Source organism: Lithobates pipiens, unplaced genomic scaffold (genome assembly GCF_037356315.1).
Source record: "Lithobates pipiens isolate NorthernLeopardFrog02 unplaced genomic scaffold, aLitPip1_a1.2 Scaffold_25, whole genome shotgun sequence".
NCBI classification, from domain to species: domain Eukaryota; kingdom Metazoa; phylum Chordata; class Amphibia; order Anura; family Ranidae; genus Lithobates; species Lithobates pipiens.
The window spans coordinates 204712399-204737359 of NW_027507787.1; the positions used below are offsets into that span (position 1 = coordinate 204712399).

The window sequence follows — 24961 nt, forward strand, 5'->3', positions numbered from 1 at the left end:
GGCGACATGTCTCCCGAAGTCATTTAGGGTATTGCTGGCTCCGATTGGATGGAGCTGCGATGAAGTCACTCCCATGTAGACACGCGGGAGATGCCGGTAACGGGAAAAGCAAGCTGTTTCTTCAGTGCACATGTGCCGGTGACGTGCACATGCGGATACAGTGAATATCTCCTAAACGGTGCAAGCTTAGGAGATATTCACAGTACCTACAGGTAAGCCTTATTATAGGCTTGTCTGTAGGTAAAAGGTGTGTGTAAGGGTTTACAACCACTTTAACGCCTTAGCACCAACCGTACACACATATGCGGACTCGGCTTTAAGGGGCTATACCGGGATGATGCCTACAGCTGCAGGAATCACCCCGGTACCGTTTGTTTTAGAGCCAGTGGATGGCTCTTTAGAGATAAACGATGCAGTTAAAAGCTGCTCGGCTGTTATCCTAAAGGAGCAGGAGGGGACATTCCCCAACCCCATCCTCCCCTTCCGCCGCTCTTCCTGGGCCTCCCATCCCACCTTCGTTCCATTCTTCTATGTAAACACACAGAAGCGACATCGCTTCCGGTTTACTCGGCTGCCAATGGCATCGATTAAAAAAAAAATTACAGTATTTAGAACTGCAATTTTTGGCGATCAGAATACTATGAAGTTCAAAGGAGCAACTTGGGGTCTTTTAGAGCCCCGATCCCTCCATAAAGAGTACTTGTCACCACCTATTTGTCACAGAGGATGTTTACATTCCTTGTGACAGTGCTAAAAATAGCACCCGTAAAGTGCCTGAAAAAAGCCTTAGCCACAAACCTAGTGTGAAAGCCCGAGTGCTTTCACACTGGGGCGCTGCGCTGGCAGGGCGTTAAAAAAAAAGAAGTCCTGCCAGCAGCTTCTTTGCAGTGGTGCAAAACAATGGGGCAGCGCTGCTATACCACCAGCAAAGCGCCGCTGCAGTGGCGTTTTGCGGGCAGATTTAACTCCTTTTCGGTCGCTAGAGAGCATCGCTTTACCGCTGATGCCCAGGGCTGCTCAGTGTAAAAGGGGTCTGAAAGTGACAAAACTAAATATATTTTTAAAGGCGCCCCCGTCCCGCGAGCTTGTGAGAAAATGCCTAAGTCGCACCCGCATATGTAAACGGTGCTCAAATCACAAATGTGAGGTATCTCTGCGATTGTCAGAGTGGGAGTAATAATTCTAGCAAAAAGACCTCCTCTGTAACTCTAACCAACCTGGTAACCGTTACTTTATTTAAAGCATCAACTATGGAGAATTTTTAGGTACCATAGTTTGTCGCCATCCCACGAGTGTGCGCAATTTCAAAGCGTAACATCTTTCACATTATACAAGAAAGTTGGGCTAACCTTACTGTTTTGTCTTTTTTATTCATGCAAGTGTTTTACCCAAAAAAGTGCATTTGAAAGATTGTTGCACAAATACATAAAACCATTTTATTCTTTAGGGTCATCACACAAAAAAAAAAAAAGAAGATATATATAGTTTGGGGGTAATTTTCTAGAAAAAAAAATAGATTTTAACCTGTAAGCAACAAATGTCAGAAGTACTCAGGCATGAAAGGCATTAAACCCAAAAGCAAACATATTGCAGCTTACCTATTCTTAGATGTGATGGCTGCATTTTTTTTCTTTTTTAGGCTTCCTGTCCTTTGTTTTTATCCGGTAATCCAGCCAGTCATTTTTCAAAAGAACACACTTTCCAACAGACGGCACCTATGATCAACGTTTACTTATGTCAAAAGGGAAAAATGAGTTTGCTGTAAACGGCTTAAAAATAGTTTGGCTTGTTAGTTATAGTTATTTAAAGCTGAACTTCACCCAAAAGGGGAAGTTCTGTTTGTTTGCATCCTCCCCCCTCCACTGCCTCATTTGGCACTTTATGGAGTTTTGACAGGTACACGCTCCCACTTCTGGTCAGATGAACCGTGGTGATCTGAGCCATATGTTCGGCCCCCCCTCCCTCGACCACAGCCTTTTGGGACACATCACAGGTCCCAGGAGACTACACAACCAAAACGCAGCTGAACTTGTGCAATAGCTAACTGGCTAAAGCCGCAAGGCTTCACTGCCAGTTTCAGTTACTTACGTTGACGGAGCCTACACCCAAAGCCGATGAAAGAATCGGCTCAAGTGAGGATATCGCTGGATCCCTGGACAGGTAAATGTCCTTATATTAAAAGTCAGCAGTCTGATCGTGGACCCCAGGAGTCATGCGACCGGTGGCGCTGGCTGCACAGAACAGAGAGAGGAACCAACGTTTTTCCATGTGACCCCAAAAACAGGAATCGTTGAGTATGTCTTCCCTTTCAGTTCCACCTCTCCATTTACCTGGCTGTCTGATTGGCTGCACTGGAAGCCAGAGGAGAGATTTGGGGCTTAATAGACCCCAGATCTTGCCATAAAGAGGACCAGTCATCGCCCATGCTATCACAAGGGATGTTATCATCCCTTGTGATAGCAATAAAATGAAAACAAAAAAATTAAAGACAGTGCAAAAAATAAAATAAAAAAATTGCTGCTTGCTGTGGGGGCACACGATAGGAGGTTGGGGCCAGGAGCGCTGAAGGGGGACCTGAGGAGGATCCAAGCTTCTCTGTGCAAAGCCATTTCACAGAGCAGGCAAGTATAACATGTTTATTTTTAAAGAAAAAAACAAGACTTTGGTATCACTTTAACCACTTAAGGACCGCCCCGCGTACATATACTGCGGCAGGGCGGCCCTTAAGCGCAACATAAACTATCGGTATGCGACTGTCATGGACGGCTCTGGGACACACGCTGCCGGAACCACGCTCCCGCTGTGACTGGTCACATACTCCTGCTTTCCAGAAAATAAGACCTAGCGCGATTGCCGGTGATGGCTGCAATATGAGCCCTACCACCCAAATAAGCCCTACCTTGTTTACCCAAAAATAAGCCCTACCCTGAAAATAAGACCTACAAGGAATTTAACTAGGGCTTATTTGGGGGTAGGGCTTATATTGCAGCCATCACTGACAATCACGCTAGGTCTTATTTTTGGGGAAACAGGGTATGGACCAAATCAGCTGGTCCAGCGGCCGCTAGTCACCAGCAAAACAAGGCAGACCGTTGTTCTGTCAGACAAGAGGAGACCATCTGTGATTCCTGCTAATCAGGTACACAGATGTCTCTTCCTTGAGTGCATCCGGCCCCCACACAGTAAGAAAACACTCATTGGGAACAGGTAACCCTTTCATTGCCCCTGATGTTAACCCTCCTCCAGTGTCATTTATACATTCATTCAGTCCATTGTTTTTAGCACCGATCACTGCATTGGTGTCATTGGTGTTCTCAAAGTGTCACTAAGTGTCAGATTTATCCGCCGCAATGTTGCAGTCCCACTAAAAATCGCTGATTGCCGCCATTACTAGTAAAAACTAGTTACAAAAAAAATAAAAATAAATCGCCAAACCAATCAATATACGCCTATTGGTATTTATTTTTTACCAAAAATCTGTAGCAGAATACAAATTGGCTTAAATTGATGAAGAAATTTGATTTTTTTTTTTAAATGTATGTTTTATGGCAAAAAGTAAAAAATAGTTTTCAAAATTGTCGTTTTTCTTGTTTATAGTGCAAAAAAAACAAAAAGCAGGAGTGATCAAATACCACCAAAAGAAAGCCATTTATGGCAAAAAAAAGGACACATTTGGGTACATCGTCACACGACTGCGCAATTGTCAGTTAAAACAACGCAGTGTAATATCGCAAAAAATGGCCTGGTCAGAAAGGGGTAAAACCTTCCGAGGCTGAAATGGTTAAGATACTGACCACAGAAGTTGGAAGACTGCATGTTATAGATGGACCAAAGTATCTTCTATGTACCATGATTCTCTGGGTCAGCAGGCGTGTTACAGAGGAAATTAAGCATATTCCACAGCCTGATAGTGAATCTCCTAGTATGCCTGTCCTTTTCAACCCGCTACTGGAAGATGGCACACGGAAGGCCACATTTGGACACCATCCCCTCCTCTAAAGACCGTGACAAATGAAAATATTTTACGCACATATTGATTATCGGTCTATTTCTTTTGGATTGGAACAAATATACTGCTTTTGTTACATATGTTTCTTTTCAACTGGTAAAGTTTTGGTTAAAGTGGTTGTAAACCCTTACAAACCACTTTGACCTACAGGTAAGCCTAGATTAAGGCTTCCCTGTAGGTCCAAGCAATATCTCCTAAGAGATATTTGCCCGAAAAACGGGCACCGCTGTCTACGACAGCGGCGCGCAGGCGCACTGAACGCGGCAGTTCCAAAAATGGAGCTGTCGCATTTGTCGACTCCCGTGCGCATGCGCGGGAGTGACGTCATCGCGGCTTCGCCGAATGACAGCAGCGGAGCTGCGAGACGCCACCAGCAAGATGGATGCGGCGGACTACAGGGGACAGCGCGACTTCGCTGGCTCCTGTGTCAGGTAAGTGACACATAATGGGCTACGATGCGATGCATAGTAGTCCATTATGCTTTACCTTTGCAGGGAAAAAAAGAAGAAGTAAACTCAACAGGGTTTACTTCCTCTTTAAGACATTCGGGGCTCATTTGAAAAAAAAAAAAAAAAAAAAAAAACATATTACCATTTCTAGTGCTGACAATTCCACATTCAGATAGGAAAAAAACGTGCCATTTCTTGTTGACGCAACCAGTCAGAATCCTTGCATTATTTGTACTTTTATAAACTCCTATCGCTAAATCTACTACAGTACTAGTTATTGGTCCGCCAAAGAAACTGTCTCCATATTGTTGTATCTTTCCTTAATAGTTAATGACTTACATTTTTAAAGCAGAGTTCCCACTGTTTATTTTTTTTTAAGGATCCATATCTTGATTTAAAAATCATTTTTGGAGCACTCACGTTTCTTTGCTGAATCGGCCCTCGATGGCCGATTTCATCGAGGAATATAATTTATATTCCTCTTCATGGGCAGTTTCCATAATGCTTGTGAAGCCCACAAGCGCCATCTTCCGGGCTCTGGTGAATATGAGCGACCAGCATGCACCACCCGTTCTCACGCATGCGCTGTACATTTCAGACGTTGCCATCACAACGGGCGTCGTCAGAAGTTGTCGCCCCCGTTGTGATGGCAGGGAAGCCCTCGGCGCTGCCTAGCGACTCCTGGGAAATGATGACAGCCATCTCCCAGGAGCACTAACGAGCACGGGCGCCGAGGGAAAATGATGTCAGATGCCTTGGAGAGGAAGAGGCAGATTACGAGGGACCCCTGTAAAAAAATAAAATATAAATAAATAAAAAGACTGGAACACCGCTTTAAGTTGTAAAAATGCCCAACGCTGTTCTCCCTGCACCATTTGCTTGTACTGAAAATTCAGAAAGAGAGCATTGTATTCTTCACAGCACCACAGATCATCTTCTATTGAAAGCGATGTCTCAGCAAAGTCATCGGGAGGAGCAGCAGTGGGAGTCGCTTTGAGTCCAGTGCTTTGTAGTCATGGCTGGAGCTCACACATAAGGGTGACTCCAAAAAGGAGCTTATACAGGAGTGGTGCCACCTGAGAATCTGCAAAGGTTGATTGTGAAGAAATGAAACGTTACGAACAAAAGTACACAGTAAGAAATGTTAGAGGCAAGGTATGCTGTTTCACTTGGAGGGTTCAATAACACCAACTCTACAATGCAGAAAATAAGGCTGGTGGATAGATGGTGGTAACTATGAGCAATAAGAAAGGCCCACATAGTTGTTAACCCTTTGAGGACCAAGGCACGTATTTGTCCCATGTTTTTAATTGCCTGTATCTGATTAAGAACTCAAAATACTTTTTTTGGTTTGAGTCAAAATATTAGTTCTTAAAGTGGTTGTAAACCCTCCCCCACAACTTTGTCCCATGTAAATCAGCATAAAAAACCCTAATGAACACTGCTTGTAGATATCTCCTTACTTGCTTAGTATTGTTGTAATCCTTTTTGTTCTGTAGAATGAAGTCACTGAGCATGCCCAGATCTCCCCTGATTTAAGACACGATTCATGCTGATAGCAAAGGAACAAAAGCAGCATACATAAATGTTGCTTAGTGCTCTCAATTGAGATAAGTACATACTATAGAGGGTATGAAGTGTCACCTATAGAAAAATATAGGGTACTGAAGCTTATAGCCATTTCATGGGTGCACACAAATTTAAGGTTTAACATGTTTGGTATCTATTTACTTGGTGCAACCTCATCTTTTATATTTTACCAAAAAGTTGGGTAATTTATTGAGTTTGTGTGCCCTTAACCCTTTGACTAAGCCTATTTTTGGCATTTGGTGTTTACAAGTTAAAAATACATATTTTTTGCTAGAAAATTACTTGGAACCAACCCCCAAACATTTATAATATTATATATATATATATATATATATATATATATATATATATAAATGTTTGGGGGTTTCAAGCAATTTTCTAGCAAAAAATATGTATTTTTAACTTGTAAACACCAAATGCCAAAAATAGGCTTAGTCAAAGGGTTAAGGGCACACAAACTCAATAAATGACCCAACTTTTTTGGTAAAATATAAAAGATGAGGTTGCACCAAGTAAATAGATGTTAAACCTTAAATTTGTGTGCACCTGTGAAATGGCTATAAGCTTCAGTACCCTATATTTTTCTATAGGTGACACTTCATATCCTCTATAGTATGTACTTATCTCAATTGAGAGCACTAAGCAACATTTATGTATGCTGCTTTTGTTCCTATGCTGCTTCCTTTGTTGCTTTTGTTCCTTTGCTATCAGCATGAATCGTGTGTGTATATACATACATACACACATATATATATATATACATACATATATATTATATATATATATATACACATACATACATATATATATATATATATATATATATATATATATATATATATATATATATATATATATATATATATATATATATATATACACACACACATATACACGCACACACACAACTTTTTAAGCAGAGACTCTAGAGAATAAAACAGCGATTGTTGCAATATTTTATGTCACACGGTTTTTGCGCAGCAGTGTTTTAAAACACAACTTTTTGGGAAAAGGGACACTTTCATTAATAAAAAAAAAAAAAAAAAAAAAAAAACGAAACCGTAAAATTAGCCCAAATTTTGCATAATGTGCAAGATGTTACGCCGAGTAAATAGATACCAAACATGTCACACTTTATAATCGCACGCACTCATGGAATGGCAACAAACTATGGTACCTAAAAATCTCAATAGGCGACGTTTTAAATTTTTTTTTACGGTTACCAGTTACAGAGGTGGTCTAGAATTATTGCTCTCGCTCTGACGATCACGGCGATACCTCACATGTGTGATTTGAACACCGTTTACATATGCGGGCGCGACTTCCATATGCGTTTGCTTCGCGAGCTCGCGGGGACGGTGGCTGCTTTAAAAAAAAATAATTTTATTTTAAAATTAATAGTTTAAAAAAAAAAAAAATTTGATCACTTTTATTGCTGTCACAAGGAATGTAAACATCCCTTGTGACAGTAATAGGTGGTGACAGGTACTCTTTATGGAGGGATCCCCCCCCCCCCAATCCCTCCTTTACACTTCAAAGTATTCAGATCGCTGAAAACGGCGATTCTGAATACTGTATATTTTTTTAAATTCTGTGCCATTGGCAGCCGAGTAAACGGGAAGTGACGGCATGACGTCGCGTCCGTGTTTACTATTAGGAGACCGTAATGAAGCCTCTTACGGGCTTCATTCCAGTCCCTGCCCAGCCGCCGGAGGCAGACAGTGCATTGGTGCTCCCGATTGAGTGGGAGCACTGGTAAGAGCGACGGGAGGGGGGACGTCCCCTCCCGCTCCTCCGGCATAACAGCTGAGAGGCTTTTAGTCGCATCGGTTGTTATGGCTGGAAAGCAGATCGCCCGCTCTGAAAAACGGTACCGGGATGATGCCTGCAGGTGCAGGCATCATCCCGGTATAACCCCCGGAAGCCAAGTACGCACATCTGCGTACGCTCGGCGGGAAGGGGTTAAATTACCTTTAGTGTAGTATTTGTTACTGAAATGTTACATTTCCTAGACCTTTGTGGTAATATCATGCGACATAAATTGGAACTACCGCTATTTTATTCTGTAGGGAGTGAGCATTCAGAAAATATATATTTGGTGGGTTTTATATAATCTTCAGGCCTAAAATTATACATTTTCAGCATGAGTGCAAAAACAGCTCTGGCGATAAAAGGGTTAAAGTGGACTGTCATCTAATAGATTTGCTACAATAAGTGCTGTATGCTCAGTAATGTGTAACACTTCCAGTTATTTATGATCTCTCAGAGATCCCCTTGAAAATGCCCTCATCTGCTTTTCTGACCAAAAGTATGAAGCATCATCCAAGGCCACCATCTACTGCTTGGAATGAGAATACCTAGCTAAGAGATGAAATAATCATGGCAGTCATGGTGCCTCTGCAGCTGTTGACTGTGGTCTTCCTTCTGCTTGCAGCAAGCAGGTAACATAACAGCTAAAACAAATGCTGGCCATACATTTGATTTTTGTAGTAGCAGTAATGTGAACCAAGCCTCAACTGGGATGCCTCGAGGCTGAAAATGGCAGTGTTCAATCTCCACTTTATGTGCCGAAATTTCAGTTGCAGCATATGCATCTCCCAAGTGCAGGTGTCACACGCCAACAATACGAGTCACATGAAATGCCGCATGAAAATAGTTAACCCGTTTCACTAACTGAAATTTCTTGACTGGATGAGAAGTAGATAAAACATGTTTGGGGGAAATACATTTCAATGTTTATACAGTGGGGAAATGATTTGATCCCCTGCAGATTTTGTAAGATTGCCCACTTACAAAGAAATGAAGGGTCTATCATTTTTATCCTATTTTGAATGATAGACAGAATATTAACCAAAAATCCAGAAAAAAACATGATACAAATGTTATAAATTGAGTTGCAGTTCAGCGAGTAAAAAAAAGTATTTTATCCCCAAGCAAAAAATGACTTATTACTTGGTGGAGAAACCCTTGTTGGCAAACAGAGGCAAGACTTTTCTTGTAGTTGGTGACCTGGTTTGCATGCATCTCAGGGGGGATTTTGGTCCACTCTTTACAGATCTTCTCTAAATCCTTAAAGGTTTCTTGGCTGTTGCTTGGCAACTCGAAGTTTCAGCTCCCTCCATAAATTTTCTATAGGATAAAGGTCTAGAGACTGGCTAGGTCACTCTACAACCTTAATATCCTTCTTGAGCAACTCCTTTGTTGCCACTGGTGGTATGATTTGGGTCATTGTCATGCTAGAAGACCCACCTTCAGTGTTCTGGCTGAGGGAATAAAGTTCTCATCCAAGATTTTACAATATATGTCCCTGTCCATTGGCACCTCAATGCAGCAAAGTCAGCCTGTACCTTTAGCAGAGAAACAGCCCCAAAGCATAAGGTTTCCACCTCCGTACTTGACAGCAGGGATGGTGTTCTTAGGGCCATAGTTAGCATTTTCCTTCCTCCAAACATGACGAGTCGAGTTAATGTCAAAAGAGCTCAATTTTGGTCTCATATGACCGCAGAACTTTCTTCCAGTACCTATCTGAATCATTTAGATGTTCATTGGCAAACTTCAGACGGGCCTATACGTGTGCCTTCTTGGGGGAGGGACATTGCGGGCGCTGGAGGATTTCAATCCATGGCGGCGTATTGTGCCATCAATGATTTGTTTGGTGACTGTGTTCCCAACTGCCTTAAGATCATTCACAAGATTCTCCCGTGTAGTTCTAGGCTGATCCCTCACTTTTCTCAAGATAATCCTTACCCCATGAGACTAAATCTTGCATGGAGCTCCAGACTGATGGTAATTTTTCATTTCTTCCATTTGTGAATAATCACTCCAACAGTTCTCCTTCTCACCAAGCTTCTTGCTGGTGGTCTTGTAGCCCATCCCAGCCTTGTGCCGGTCTACAATCATGTCCCTGATGTCCTTTGATAGCTCTTTGGTCTTGCCCATGATGATGAGATTTGAATGGAAGAAAGATTCTGTGGGTAGATGTCTTTCATGCACATAAAGAGTTGCCGTTAGGAGCACCTTCTTATATTGACAGGACTAATCTGCCAAAATTATTGTTGGTTGGTAGAGGATCAAAAACGTATTTTACTCTGGGAACTGCAACTCAATTTATAACATTCTTATCATGCGTTTTGTCTGGATTTTTGGTTGATATTCTATCTCTATCATTTAAAATACACCTATGATAACAAATTATAGACCTTTGTTGTTTTTCCAAGTGGGAAAACTTACAAAATCTGCAGGGGATCCAATTTCCTTTTTTGCCACTGTAGGTACCCCAGAAGCCTCTTCCACACTCCTGGTGCAGCAAGCAGAAAGGGGCTACTACAGCCTGTCATTAACCTATAATCAGAAACCACTCAGCAAAAAGGTGAAATCCACAAATACCATTTATCACATAGCAGTTAAATGGCACATTTGCAAGGTATGCAAGGTGATTTATTAAAAAGAAAATTATGTATATAGGCCAACACAAAACAATACGTCCATCCTCTTTATCCAATGCAGGAGAATGAACATCTTAGAAACAGCTGAAAATAAGATCAAACAAGGTATTTACATACCAAAACTTTCTGCAACAACAGAAGGTGACAAATAAAAACGTTTAGAAAATTGAAATTAAGGCTTCTTTCTTAGAATATATTCATTGGCTCACCTTTGGAGTAATGAAATCAGACTAGTAGACAGCAGCTATACTTATATACAGGGGTGATGATATTCTTGGGAGCACAAATAAACCATTAGACCTTGGGTGGGTCAGGCACGCACAATGCTCCATAATTCACCTCGTATCTGAGGACAGAGCACTGGGGCAGCCAAACACAACTGGAAAGGGAAGGGGCCCCAATGTACCAGGATAAGGGTTATCAAGTGACAATAAATAAAAAAGGATTTATCCTTAAGCTGCCACATCAGATTATGGTCTTAACCTGTGTGTGTACAAATGGCAGAAAGGAAGGTGACCGTGGACACAAGCAGATAACTGCATGACAGATATCCGGGATCTGTTAACTTTCACAACGCATCTCTTCCAGCAGCACTTAGTGAACATTGTCGAATGGAACACCAACAGCAATGGCTGAATATTAAAAAGGGTATCCAATTCCCCCATTTTAGTGACCACCCTAAACCCCACCCTCCAGGTTAAAAATCAAAAATGTCTTTAAAAGAAAGTAAAGCCGGTAAAAATTTAAAATAAAAAACGCTGAATTTCTAGTGAAACATTTCTCTAGCCAGTTCCATCAAATGGCTTTTATTTTACAAAGAAAGAAAGCTGGGTCTCTAAGACCAGTCCAGAATTCCGGGGGAAAGGATTCATAAAAAGCAAATTCTAGAAAGTCATGTCCTTTTAAAGCCGAGTGGTGCTAAAGTTTCCAGAACAGTTTCAGCTTGAAATAAATATTTTGCCTATGAATATTGGCCTTTTCTTCACGTCATGCCCCCCTCAGCCAGTTTGTCTCCTCTGGTGAACCCACTCGTAGAAAAGTCCTTTTCACTGCGTTTGATAGCTGGCCATACTGTACCCGGGTGGGTTTGGTAGAACTGGCGGTCCCTGTGCTGGTGGTGGAGCCTGGGCATTGAAGCCACCCATCCATGTAGCAGACTGTGATTGTCTACAATACATAAACAAAAATGAATTTAAGAGTTAGCAGTTTCCATATAAAAAGTCCATTTCCAGTTAAGACCAACAGGTCACTTACTCAACTCCGAAGTTTTGCTGATTCCAAGCTTGTCCATACATGCTGTAAGATGGCACCTGCCATCCATTAGTCACGTACTGGCCATATTGCTGGGGACTACCATACATCTGGCTCCACTGGCCCCACTGAGTATAGTCCACCTGGAAGACACAGGACAAAAGTCGTATGGTACAGTAAGGGTCATGACGACATTTGCAATGGTTCGACTCTATTAGAAAAACTGAATGGGAATGGAGAAAAAGGCAGAAGTGGGATAAAGCTAAAAAATCCCAAGAAAAAAAAAAAAAAAAAAATCTATCCTGCAGAGCTAACCTTTAACTGCGATAGCCATTTTTTATTCTTACATATGGGGAAAGCTTTTCAAACAAATCACATTTTAAAGACAATCTGATTGTTGGTAAGCACAATACTGACCTGCTGGAAGCCCTTTGCCATGTCTGGGGTCTCTTTACCCCAGTAGCATTTCACAACATGCCCTTCTATGGTGGTGCCATTTACAGACACAATAGCGTGTGCAGCACTGTCATGGCTGGAAAATCTACAAGGACAAGAGAAATACAGCGTTAATAAATGGAATAAAGAGCTTTCCTGAAACCTAATGCTGCCCATATTTGCAAACTACCATCTGTGCTTGAGGGTCTTGGAATAGGAAAGCCATACCATTTATCCAAAACTTCATTCTAAACTCAAAACATGTCAATTACAAATACAGCCGTGGCCAAAAGTTTTGAGAATGACACAAATATTAATTTTCAAAGTCTGCTACTTCAGCAATTTTAGATCTTTTTGTCAGATGTTACTATGATATACTGAAGTATAATTACAAGCATTTTATAAGTGTCAAAGGCTTTCACTGACAATTACATTAAGTTTATGCAAAAAAGAGTCAATAGTTGCAGTGTTGACCCTTCTCTTTCAAGACTTCTGCAATTGCCCTGGCATGCTGTCAATCAACTTCTGGACCACGCCCTGATGGCAGCCCAGTCTTCCATTATCAATGCTTGGAGTTTGTCAGAATTTGTGGGGGGGTTTTTTGTTCGCCCACCTCGAGAATTGACAAGTTCTCAATGGGATTAAGATCTGGGTATTTTCCTGAACATGGACCCAAAACGTTAATGTTGTGCTCCTTAAAGCGGGGTTCCACCCTAAAGTGGAACCTCCGCTGATCGGATCCCTCCCCCCCTCCGGTGTCACAATTGGCACCTTTCAGGGGGGAGGGGGGTGGAGATACCTGTCGAAGACAGGTATTTACACCCACTTCCGGGCATAGACTCCCATGGGAGTCTACGCCATTTCCTGTCCTGCCGCGCTGTCTGCTGGGACACACGGGTCCCAGTGACAGCGCGGAGAATTCCTATTGCGCTGCGCGACTCGCGCATGCGCAGTAGGGAACCGGGAAATGAAGCCGATTCGCTTCACTTCCTGATTCCCTCACCTAGAATGGTGGCGGCAGCAGCCGAGGGCCGAGCAATCGATCGGCCTCGGCTGCCGGCATTGCTGGAACCCGGGACAGGTGAGTGTCCATTTATTAAAAGTCAGCAGCTGTAGTATTTATAGCTGCTGGCTTTTAATATTTTTTTTGGTGGAATCCCTCTTTAAGCACTTCGTTATCACGTTTGCCTTATGACAAGGTGTTCCATCATGCTGGAAAAGGCATTGTTCATCACCAAACTGTTCTTGGATGGTTAGAAGTTGCTCTCAGAGGATGTTTTTGGACCATTCTTTCGTCACGGCTGTGTTCTCAGGCAAAATTGTAAGTAAGCCCACTCCCCTGGCTGAGAAACAACCCCACACACGAATGGTCTCAGGACACTTTACTGTTGGCATGACACTGGACTGATGGTAGCGATCCCCTTTTCTTCTCTGGACAAGGTTTTTTCCCAGATGTCCCAAACAATTGGAAAGGGGATTCATCAGAGAATATTACTTTACCCCAGTCCTCAGCAGTCCAATCCCTGTACCTTTTCCAGAATATGAGTCTGTCCCTGATGTTTTTCCTGGAGAAGTGGCTTCTTTGCTGCCCTTCTTGACACCAGGTCATCCTCCAAAAGTCTTCTCACTGTGTGTGTGTACTATGTAACTAGGTGCAATCTTAGCAGCAGCAAAATCCTTGCCTGTGAATCCCTTTTTGTGCAAAACAATGAGCAAGTAACCATGGTTAGAGGAAGAACAATGATTTCAAGCACCACCCTCCTTTTAAAGCTCCCAATCCGTTATTCTAACTTAATTAGCGTTAGAGTGATTTCCAGCCTTGTCCTCGTCGACACCTGTGTTAACAAGGGAATCGCTAATATGTCAGCTTGTCCTTTTGTGGCAAGGCTGAAATGCAGTAGAATTTTTTTTGGGGGGCTTTTCATGGCAAAGATTGACTTTGCAATTAATTGCAATTTATCTGATAACTCTTCATAACATTCTGGAGTATCTGCAAATTGCCAACATAAAAACTAAGTCAGCAGATCTGAAAATTAATATTTGTGTCAGTCTCAAAACTTTTAGCCACGGCTGTAAACAGCAAGCCTCTCTAAAGAAAAAAAAGTTGGACTTACTAACTCAATTTCAGGAATCTTCCCGAACAGCACAGATGAATAGACAGGAAACAAGCTATTCTCTCTACTAAAGAAGTACAGTATAATAAAAAAAATACAATAATAAAATACATGACTATCATGGGAAAGAAACCAGTAAAGTCCTGTAGGTTCATGGAAGTTTCACTAGTAAAAAATAGTGCTCTCTTCCGCTCAATTCATTTTCCAGGTCAGCGCAGCAAAGAAATACCAGATTACAGAAGGACTACCTAAATCTATTCTCCAAGACTGCATTTTGGCTGCAGTTAAAGGGCAAATAAGGGTGTAGTGAAAAAAAAATAAAAGCCTGTGATTTCCCTTCAGCTCTCCCCAGAAGAGCAGACTAGATTAATCCAGAAGATAGATATGTAGAAGATCCACTTTAAATTGCTTTTTTGTGCTTTGATGCAATGTAGAACCACTTTAAGTACACATAAACTTACAAGTGCACTTGCAGTGCAAAATGGATTTGCATTTAGTAAATAACCCCCATTGTGTAAACTAGCAGGCGGCCGATATTCACAATTTTTCAAATAATCTGTATTGGTCAGAAACTTACCGATATTGGTTAGACCTCCCCCTGTACCCGTGCAGCACTCACTGCAGTCTCTGCCAATCTGCTCCTCTGGATACCATTTAAAGCGTGGGTCCCCAGTATCGGGCAGTGGCGCCTCTGCAGCTGAGCCGCAAAGGCTGCCCTGTCAGCGGTGCAGCGAGCAGCAAACATATGACATCTCTCACTACCCACCTCGCATAACCGCTGTTCCACCCCTACAGCAGGGGCGTGAACGTTGCTAGTCAGAGCTGAAGCCAAGGGTGACCATGTGCAAGTTTACCCACTCGGATGTCATTGGGGAAAGGCTGCCAGAAGTAGTGACAAACTGCATATGGGTGACACGCTGCATCTGGGAGGCAGGTGACAAGTGACATACTGCATCTGGTTTATAGGTATTTATGCAATTTTTCTATGTTTTGGGAAGCCATGTAATAAAGTTATTTTTCAAGAACTTTATTTTTCCCAGTTAACTTTAATGTTTAAAATTCTAATAAACATGTTCAGTTTATACCAGATTTGTATAGAAATTGTATTGATTTAAAAAAAAAAAAAAAAAATACTTTAAATGTACATAATACATAGTACATAATGAAAGGCGGCCGATAATTGGTATCAACCCTGAAAAAAAATTATAATAGGTCTTTCCCTAGTGTAAACCCAGTATTACCATAAAGTAGTTTAGGTAAAGTTCGTAAGATTTTAAATAGACAACTATTCTCTGATGGTTTCCCAACTATGACTTCAACATCTCCATGAACAATTTCTAGCAAAGCTGAGGACTTCTCAAATATCTATAAACAAGGACTGTGGTGGTATGGTAGATAATGAAAAATCTACCATGGAGCCTTGAATTAAAGTCCAACTGATAACCTTTGCAACTGATATCAAAGATAAATGGGTAGGATGTGATCTGTTCCAATTGAAGAAGGAAGGTCCCCAGTTTTCCCCAGAATGGAAACTACCATACCCTGCTCTTTAAGAACCATTTCTTTGTGGGTCGATTTTTAGCAAGTTCTCGATTTGGAATTAAACTTTTCTAAAATGCCTGTCTGCCTAGAATCCCTTGCTTCTTACTGGAAGCACATGACAGAAGCATTTCTAAAATCAAAATTGACAACTGCCAGCAGGACTTATCATAATTGAGAATGAGCAATGTCTTTGCCCAGACTGCTCTTCACGAAGGGCAGTACATTGGGCCACTATAAAATATTCTGCCATTTCCAATGGCCATTTGAGAAGAAAATCAGCTTATTGACGTGTATTCTCTGAAGGATCCTGTCAGTGAAAGATAATAGGATTTTTTTTATAACAGCTTACTTGTAAAATCCTTTTCTTTGAAGTACATCACGGGACACAGAGCCATAGTATTTACTATGTGGGTTATATGCCACCTTCAGGTGATGGACACTGGCACGCCCCAAGACAAAGTACCCTCCCTACACAACCCCTTCCACTACTGGGAGTACCTCAGTTTTGTAGCCAAGCAATACACGTGTATTCCAAACAAGGGAAGGACCCCTGTGTCCCATGATGTACTTTAACCACTTGCCGACCGCCGCACGACGATGTACGTCCTATTTTTGAAGAGGGATATCTCGGTAACGGCAGCAGCTGCTGCCACAACCGAGATATCCATCTCTTCAGGCGGCGGTCGGCTGTACGATAATGGTGGTCTCCGCCGCGAGATCACCACTATCGGCGGCGGGAGAGGTGCCACCCCCCCTCCCGCCGCCCTCCCGCCGCTTACCGGAGCCGTCGGTAGCGGCGGAGGCGATCGGGTCCTTCCATCTGCTGGGCATAGAGACAAGTGAGGCTAAGATGGCCCCCACTCGTCTCTATACCATAGGAGGGCGGAAGCGACGTCAAAACGTCACTTCCGCCCATACCTCTTAAAAGGTATATATTTTTTTTAAATGTCAGATTTTCTTTTTTTTTCTTTTTTTTTTGTTGCATTTTAGACCAAATATGAGATCTCAGGACCTTTTGACCCCAGATCTCATATTTAAGAGGACCTGTCATGCTTTTTTCTATTACAAGGGATGTTTACATTCCTTGTAATAGGAATAAAAGTGATCCATTTTATTTATTTTTTTTAAAAAGTGTAAAAATAAAATAAATTAAAATAAATAAGAAAAAAAATAATTTTTTTTTAAAAACACCCCGTTACGACGAGCTTGCGCACAGAAGCGAGCGCATACGTGAGTAGCGCCCACATATGAAAACGGTGGTCAAACCACATATGTGAGGTATCGCCGCGATCGGTAGAGCGAGAGCAATAATTCTAGCCCTAGACCTCCTCTGTAACGCAAAAAATGCAACCTGTAAAATTTTTTAAATGTCGCTTATGGAGATTTTTGAGGCTAAAAGTTTGACGCCATTCCACGAGCGGGCGCAATTTTGAAGCGTGACATGTTGGGTATCAATTTACTCGGCATACCATTATCTTTCACAGTATAAAAAAAAAATTGGGCTAATTTTACTGTTGTCTTATTTTTTTATTCAAAAAAGTGAATTTTTTCCAAAAAAAGTGCGCTTCTAAGACCGCTGCGCAAATACGGTGTGAAAAAAAGTATTTCAATGACCGCCATTTTATTCTCTAGGGTGTTAGAAAAAAAACAATATAAAATGTTTGGGGGTTCTAAGTAATTTTCTAGCAAAAAAAACTTTTAAACATGGAAACACCAAGTCCGAAAAAGAGGCCTGGTCCTTAAGTGGTTAAAGAAAAGGATTTTACAGGTAAGCTGATAAAAAAAAAAAAAAAAAAAAAAAAACCTATTTTCTTATTGTACACCACTGCACACAGAGCCATAGTAGTTACTATGTGGGATGTCCTATAGCAATAGCAACTGAAGGGAGGGAGAAAACAAAAAGTAGGGCATTAAGAGATTAGAAGCCTCATACTGCAGTACACTGTGCCCAAATGCGATATCCTCATGACCTTTTACATTGATTTGATAGAATCTGGTAAATGTATGGACTGAAGACCAAGTTGCGGCCTTGCAGATCTGAGCCATGGAGGTCTGGTGATGCACTGCCCAAGAAGCACTAACAGCCCTGGTGGAGTGCGCTTTAAGATGAAAAGGAGGAATTTTTCTCTTTAGACCATAAGCCTGAACAATCACTTGACTAATCCATTTGGAAATAGTAGATTTTGACGCAGCCTCTCTTTTTTTAGGACCATCTGGCAATACAAAACAAAAGATCTGTTTTGCGGATCCGAGTCACCTTAAAATAGACTTTGAATGCTCTCACTACATCAAGAGAATGTAGCGACCTCTCTTCCATAGACTGAGATTCTGGGAAAAAAGGAAGGTAGGACAATATCCTGGCTTAAATGAAAACCTGTCACTACATTTAGTAGGAATCTAGGATGAGGCCGTAATATCACCTTATCCTTATGAATAATCAAATATGGCTCTTTACAAGAAAGAGCCCGCCAACTCTGATACTGGCAGAGGATATGGCAACCAAAAAGATTTTCCTCATCAAGAGGACCAAGGGAATATCCCCTATAGGCTCAAAAGGCTGTTTTTGTAAAGCCGGCAGGACTAAATTCATATCCCAAGGGTTCAGGGGTTTCCTGACTGGAGGATTAATCTGCGTTACCCCCTGAATAAAAAGTTACGAACCAGAGAGTGAGAAGCAAGAGGCTGTTGAAAAAATACCTATAAGGCCGACACCTGGCCCTTGATAGTACTTAAGGCCAGCTTCATTTCTAACCCCATGTGTAGGAATTAAAGGATCCTACCCATGACATTTTCTGGGGTGCCAACCCCTGGAATCACACCAAATGACATATGCCTTCCAGACTCTATAGTATATGACTCCGGAGGCTAGCTTCCTAGCATTAACCAAAGTAGAAACTACTGAAGGTGACAGCCTACGGTCCTTTAGAATGTGGGTCTCAATAGCCAAACCGTTAAATTTAGCGTTTGAAAGGTAGGATGGAATACTGGACCTTGCGCAAGAAGGTCTGGCCACAGTGGGAGGGTCCCCTACTGCCATCTTTATGATCTCAGCAAAACCAGATCTCCTGGGCCACCAGAATCACCACCTTCCCTTCATGATTGATCCTGTGAAGAAGGCACGGAAGCAGCAGAACCGGAGGGAATGCATAGATCAGTGAAAACTGATCCCATGGAAAGACCAGGGCGTCTGTTCTGCATGCCAGCGGATCCCTTGTCCTTGACACAGTTGTCGACCTTGTTGTTTAATCTGGATGGGAACAGATCCACGTCCGGAACACCCCATCTTTGACATATCGACAGACAAATGGTGTGAAGGGACCATTCTGTAGTCCACCTGCCAATTTTCTATGTCTGGAATGAAAATTGCCGACAGGCAAGGAACGTTGCTTTCTGCCCAAGATAGAACACGATTCACCTTTCTTTGGACTGCACAGACTTTTGTCGGATTGGGTCCTGACAATTCTGTAGTCTGAGCATCCAGGCCTCTAGGGCCAGCCGTACTGCCTAAATTTCGAGAATATTCATGGGCAAAGTCCTCTGACTTTGACCACTTCCCTTGGACAGATGCTTCTTCCAGGACTGCTCCCCAGCCTAGAAGGCTGGCATCCGTCATTACCACTTTCCAGGATACTTGTAGAAAGGATCTCTCCTGTTGAAGATTGTTGAATATCAACCACCAATTGAGGCTCTGATGTACCTTGGGGATAGACATATTGGAAAGTTCAAAGCCTGGACCTTCTTGTTCCAAGTTGACAGAATATGGTTTTGCAGCAGTCTTGAATGAAACTGCGCATAAGGAACAGCCTTGAAGAAGGCCACCATCTTTCCTAACAACTTCATGCAAAGCCGAATAGAAGGATTTTTCTTTGTTTTGACAAGCCGAACTGATCCTTTCCTGGGGTAAGAATACCCTCTTTTGATCTGTTTTTATGATCAGCCCCAAGTACTGCAATTTCCTTGATGGTTTTAAGGAAGATTTCTCTAGGTTGAGAAAGTTGGGTAACTGACTGATCTACTAAGAGCAGATCGTCTAAGTAGGCTAGAATTGTTATAGCCTGGGCCCTTAACCTGGCTAAAGGAGGGGCCAGGATCTCTGAATACTCAAGGTGCAGTAGCTAGACCGAAAGGCAGAGCTACAAACTGAAAATTACGATTTTCTACCTCGAAGAGAAGAAATTTCGGGTGAGCGGGGAAAATTGGCATATGGAGATAGGCATCCTTGATGTCGATCGATGCCAAAAATTCTCCTCCCTGTAGAATGGAGACAAATGATTGGATTGACTCCATGTGAAAGGAACGGATATCCAAGTGGCAGTTTAGATCCTTGAGATCTAAAATGGGTCTGACCTCCCCCATTTGGTTTTGCCATGGAGAAGAGGTTTGAATAACACCCGGATCCCTGCTCTTCTGTGGGAACCTCTGATATCACTTTTTGAGACAAGAGATGATCCAAAGCCAGAGAGACTTCCTTTTCCCTGGGAACATTTGATCTTAGAAAGAGGAGAGGGGAATTCCCTGAACTCTAGTTTGTAACCTAGAGAAATTGAGGAAGCCCCCCCCCCCCCCCCCCCATCTGTCCCGACATTGTTCCTGCCAGATCTTTGAAAAGTGTAGAAGCCTTCCCCCGATTCGAGTGAGCGGGGGTGCCCCTTCATAAGGAGGCTTTAGTATTTTGCTTCGCAGGTTTCCAGCCCCGGGTCATCTTTTGGCCCTAGGACTGCCCTCGAGGTCATCCACTTGAACCTGATGGTGGAGGCTGTCAAGACTGCCTGGAGGCTGATGCCCCTGGCACTGGTGAACATGCACGTTTAAAAGGAAAACTGTTTAAACTTCTTCACTGGTAAAAGAGACCTTTTCCCCATTAGAAATTCTTTGGATATACTTATCCGGATCGTTTTCAAACAACCGTTCACCATGAAATGGGAAACTGGAAAAGAGATTTTTACATGGCGCTTCTGCTGAAGAATGTTTCAACCATAGGATTCTACGCACATTTACCAGCCCTAGCATAAGCCAAGAGGCTTGGAGAATAGAATTTTTCATAGCATCTACTGTGAAACACAGTGCTTCTGATATACCAGCCAACTGCTGGGCCTGCTGATCAGGAATAATTTTGAGTACCTCTACAAACTGGTCCTTTATGGACTGAGATACTCCAATCGCCACCAATACTGGCTGAACGACTGAACCTGCAAGAGAAATGTTATTTTTAAAAGGAAATTCCAACTTATCTGTTGGATCCTTCAATATTTGCGCATTGTCTACAGGACAAGTCAGGTTCTTGTTTACAGAGGATATAGCAGCATCAATTGCTGGAATCCCCCCATTTCTTATAGAATTCTTCCGCCATAGGATCAAGTATAGAAAAATTTTTAGGAGGAAAAAACTGTTTATCTGGGTGCTCCCACTCAGAATAAGCTTTTCTGACGTCATTTCCGCATTTTAATTTCTACTGGGTGGGTGTGTGGCTGCAGCAGGCTCTGCTTCTCCTCTCTCTCACATGCAGGATACAGGTATCAATTGGAGGGGCTACAGGCGGGGTGTGGGGGGGTAGACCCATGTGGACTATCGGGAGCTTTGGTGCTGGCCATTGGGAGGGGCAGAGAGAAGCAAGTCTGGGCATTAACGTCATGTGTGGCATGGGTCTTAGCTTCCAGAGGGGGAGGGTGTTTGGGGTTCCTTCATGGTGGGGAAGTTGTGGCTAGGTGTGTCACTCAGGGCAGCTGGGGTCTATGTATGGCCGAGAGGCTGTAGGGCAGTAGGGGGTGTTTATAATCTTTTCACCTGTTACATGGTTGGTTTGCTACTGGGGTTTGGTGGTCCACTGGGCTTCTACTTTTGTTGACCAATTCTAGTCATAGGGCAGCACTGCCTACCACCTTGTTTACTGCTGCCATGGAGGGGCCCTGTAAGTGGTAAGATACTGCATATGTTGTGGTTACATTACATATACAAATCATATACTTGGTAGGCACTTAGGTAAGAGTATGAGAATTGGTAAGCAAGAATATGTAATATTTGCATATACTATTACATTGATGTCAATGTTTTATATCCCTTATGAACAGGTTTCGGATTCTTGTAGCCATCGGTCCCAAATTCTGTTCTATTTAGCAGGACAGCCTCTATTTATGTATAGGAATCTTTTATATGGCAAAGTCATGTTAATTTCCCTCTTCCATTCTACTGCCCTTGGTGGTTCAGATCTCATCCAGTTTATAGCAATGACTTGCCTGGCGGAGAACAGTTTCTTGCATAACTATGTTGGTGAATTTTTCGAGATCATCAGGTAATATCCCCAGAAGGCATGGCTTCGGGTCAAGCGCTAGGGGAGATCCCATGACATCATGTAAAAAGTTCACTATTTGTTTCCAAAATTCTTGTAGTTTGGGACAGGACCAAATAAGGTGAAAGAATGTCCCCGTTTTGAGGCTACACATTGGACATGTAATAGGCTGGCTCCTTTTGTACCTGGCAACTCAGAGGGGTGAGGTATGCTCGGTGAAGTATGTATATTTGGGACAGTCAGACTTTGGGCGACACTGTCTTGCAGGTCTCCAAGGCTTCCTCCCATTCCCCATCCTCCATTGTTCCCATATCTCACTCCCATCAGTGTTTTAGAGCATAAGCCAGTTTTGACGAGACAGGTGTGGAGAGCATATTGTAGAAGCATGATATCATTTCTGCCCAATTTTCTAAATTGTATCGAGTACATTAGATTGCTAGTGCTTTGTAGTATGCTGACATCTAGTGGCAGTTTTTGACCACTAAAGCTTGGTTATTAACCACTTGAGATCCGCGCTATAGCCAAATGACGGCTACAGCGCAGATCTCCTTTTCCGGGACGACGTCAATAGACGTAGTCCCGTGTACGAGCGGCCTGCGTGCTCCCTGAGGGGCGCGCACGGCGCGCTCTGTGATCGGCGAGTCCATGAGACTCGCCTGATCACCGATCCGTGCAAGGGGTCAATCCCGACCCCTTATCACGTGATCAGCTGTCAGCCAATGACAGCTGATCATGTGATATAACGGAGCCGGTAATCGGCTATTATTCCTCCTCGCGCTGACAGCGCGAGGAGAAAAAAAAGCCGATCACCGGCGGCCGTGATCGGGACATCAGTCCCGATCACGGCCAGCCCTGCTAGCGCCCACCTGCCCCCTGCCAGTGCCCACCTGCCCCCTGCAGTGCCACACTTATTAAAAGTGCCCCCGTCAGTGCCCACAGTGCCACCCAGCAGTGCCCACAGTGGAACCCAGCAGTGCCCACAGTCTGCCTCAAAGGTGCTGCACCCCAGTGCCACATATCTATGCCCATCAGTGTCATCTACCAGTGCCCAGCAGTGCCGCCCATCCGTGCCACCCATCCGTGCCCATCTTTGCCCACCAGCGCAGCCCATCAGTGCCCACCAGCGCAGCCCATCAGTGCCCACCAGCGCAGCCCATCAGTGCAGCCCATCAGTGCAGCCCATCAGTGCAGCCCATCAGTGCCCACCAGTGCCGCCTAATCAGCGCACTTCAATGAAGGAGAAAAATGACCCGTTTGCAAAATTTTATAACAAACTATTAAAACATGATTTTTTTTTTTTGCATCTTTTTTTGTTTGTTTATTTAGCAAAAAATAAAACTCCGAGCTGTAACTAAATACCACCAAAAGAAAGCTCTATTTGTGGGAAAAAAATGATAAAAATTTCATTTGGGTACAGTGTTGTATGCCCGCGCAATTGTCATTCAAAATGCATCAGCGCTGAAAATTGGTCTGGGACTGATGGGGGTTTAAGTGCCCAGTAAGCAAGTGGTTAACCAATGGGCACTTAAACCTCCTTCCTAACCAGACCAATTCAGCTTTCGGTGCTCTCACACTTTGAAGGACAATTAGTCATGCAACACTGTACCCATATGAAATTGTTGTCCTTTTTTTCCCCCACACCGAGCTTTCTTTTGGTGGTATTTAATCACCGTTTTAAAAAAAATTTGCGCTATAAATCAAAAAAATAAAATTAGTTTCTGTTAAAATTTATTGCAGAGTATTGGCAGAGTACTGCAGAGTAGGGGCACTGAGCAGAGTTGTGGGCACTACAGATCCAACCCACAGTGCTGCTGCAAACAATCTCTCCCCCTCACACTGTACAGATCGGTACAGAGAAGGGAGGGAGGAACCGGCGTCATGACGCGACGCCGGTTTGTTTACAAGTGAACGATCCATCATTTGACAGAGTGATCACGTGGTAAACGGCCGCTACCAGCAGCCATTTACCGTGATGCACCGGGTCTTCTGGTATTGCCCTCCCAGAATAAGCCGACTGCGCCATAGCACTCTTTTGGATATGGCTGGTTTGCAAGTGGTTAAAGTGGAGTTCCACTCCTAAAATTATTTTATTTTTCAGCTGCATTAAAAATAAATAACATTTGGAAAAAATAAAAAATGTACACTCCTCTTAACGCCTGTTGCTAGGGGGTCCCTTCTAATCTGCCTCCTTACGTCACTTCCCTCGGCACCAGTATCTGTAGATGCTGACTTTTTTATTTTTTTATTTTTTTTAAGTGGAACTCCGCTTTAATGTACTTTTGGTATACCAAATTCTTAGGACCAGGGGAAAAAAAAAATTAAACTAACCATCAGCCCATTTAGGTGCAGGTACCTTCTTGTTTCACCTAGGCACCCTACATCATAGCTTGGCAGGGGTCACAGTGGACATATTGTCCGGACCTACTCCATTCAGAGGTCATTCCCTGTACTCCATAAGTCAGGCATGGTTCAGTTACGATTTATTTTTCAAACCGGATTTTAAAAATCCATGTGCGGTTACAAGTGGTAGCATTGGTACGTTATGTTCCATTTTTTCCATAGGTATGCATCTACGGATCATGTCATCAGGGACCACAAAGGTTTTCCGGCATGTTCCTTGTGGCTCAAATATTTTACATGGTTATATTTTCATGTTAGGCTTATAACATTGCAGCACTGTGGGGTCCACCCATCATGTTTATGGGTGCCAACGGATTGAGATGATAGTTTCTAATTGGCGTGGGCAAGTCTCCACATCAGTTTTGGTTTTCATCCACCATGACATTTCACTACTTATATAGTGGCCCGACACATCTTCAGGTTCATCAGGCCTGAGTTTA

The 24961-nt window shown here is 42.9% G+C and overlaps 2 protein-coding genes across 2 annotated transcripts in view; both read right to left on the reverse strand.

Annotated features, from left to right (window-relative positions):
* Positions 1 to 2431, reverse strand: part of RGS10 (regulator of G protein signaling 10) — a 74289-nt gene extending 71858 nt beyond the window's left edge. Inside the window, exon 1 of the mRNA XM_077455474.1 lies at positions 1599 to 2431. Coding sequence (XP_077311600.1) covers positions 1599 to 1623 — 25 coding nt within the window. The 5' untranslated portion in view covers positions 1624 to 2431. The remainder of the gene's footprint in view (positions 1 to 1598) is intronic.
* A 7987-nt stretch (positions 2432 to 10418) lies between these two features.
* TIAL1 (TIA1 cytotoxic granule associated RNA binding protein like 1) overlaps positions 10419 to 24961 on the reverse strand; it is a 53288-nt gene continuing 38745 nt past the window's right edge. The window contains exons 10-12 of the mRNA XM_077455472.1: positions 12162 to 12285; positions 11748 to 11887; positions 10419 to 11660 (exon numbers count right to left, since the gene is read on the reverse strand). Coding sequence (XP_077311598.1) covers positions 11540 to 11660; positions 11748 to 11887; positions 12162 to 12285 — 385 coding nt within the window. The 3' untranslated portion in view covers positions 10419 to 11539. The remainder of the gene's footprint in view (positions 11661 to 11747; positions 11888 to 12161; positions 12286 to 24961) is intronic.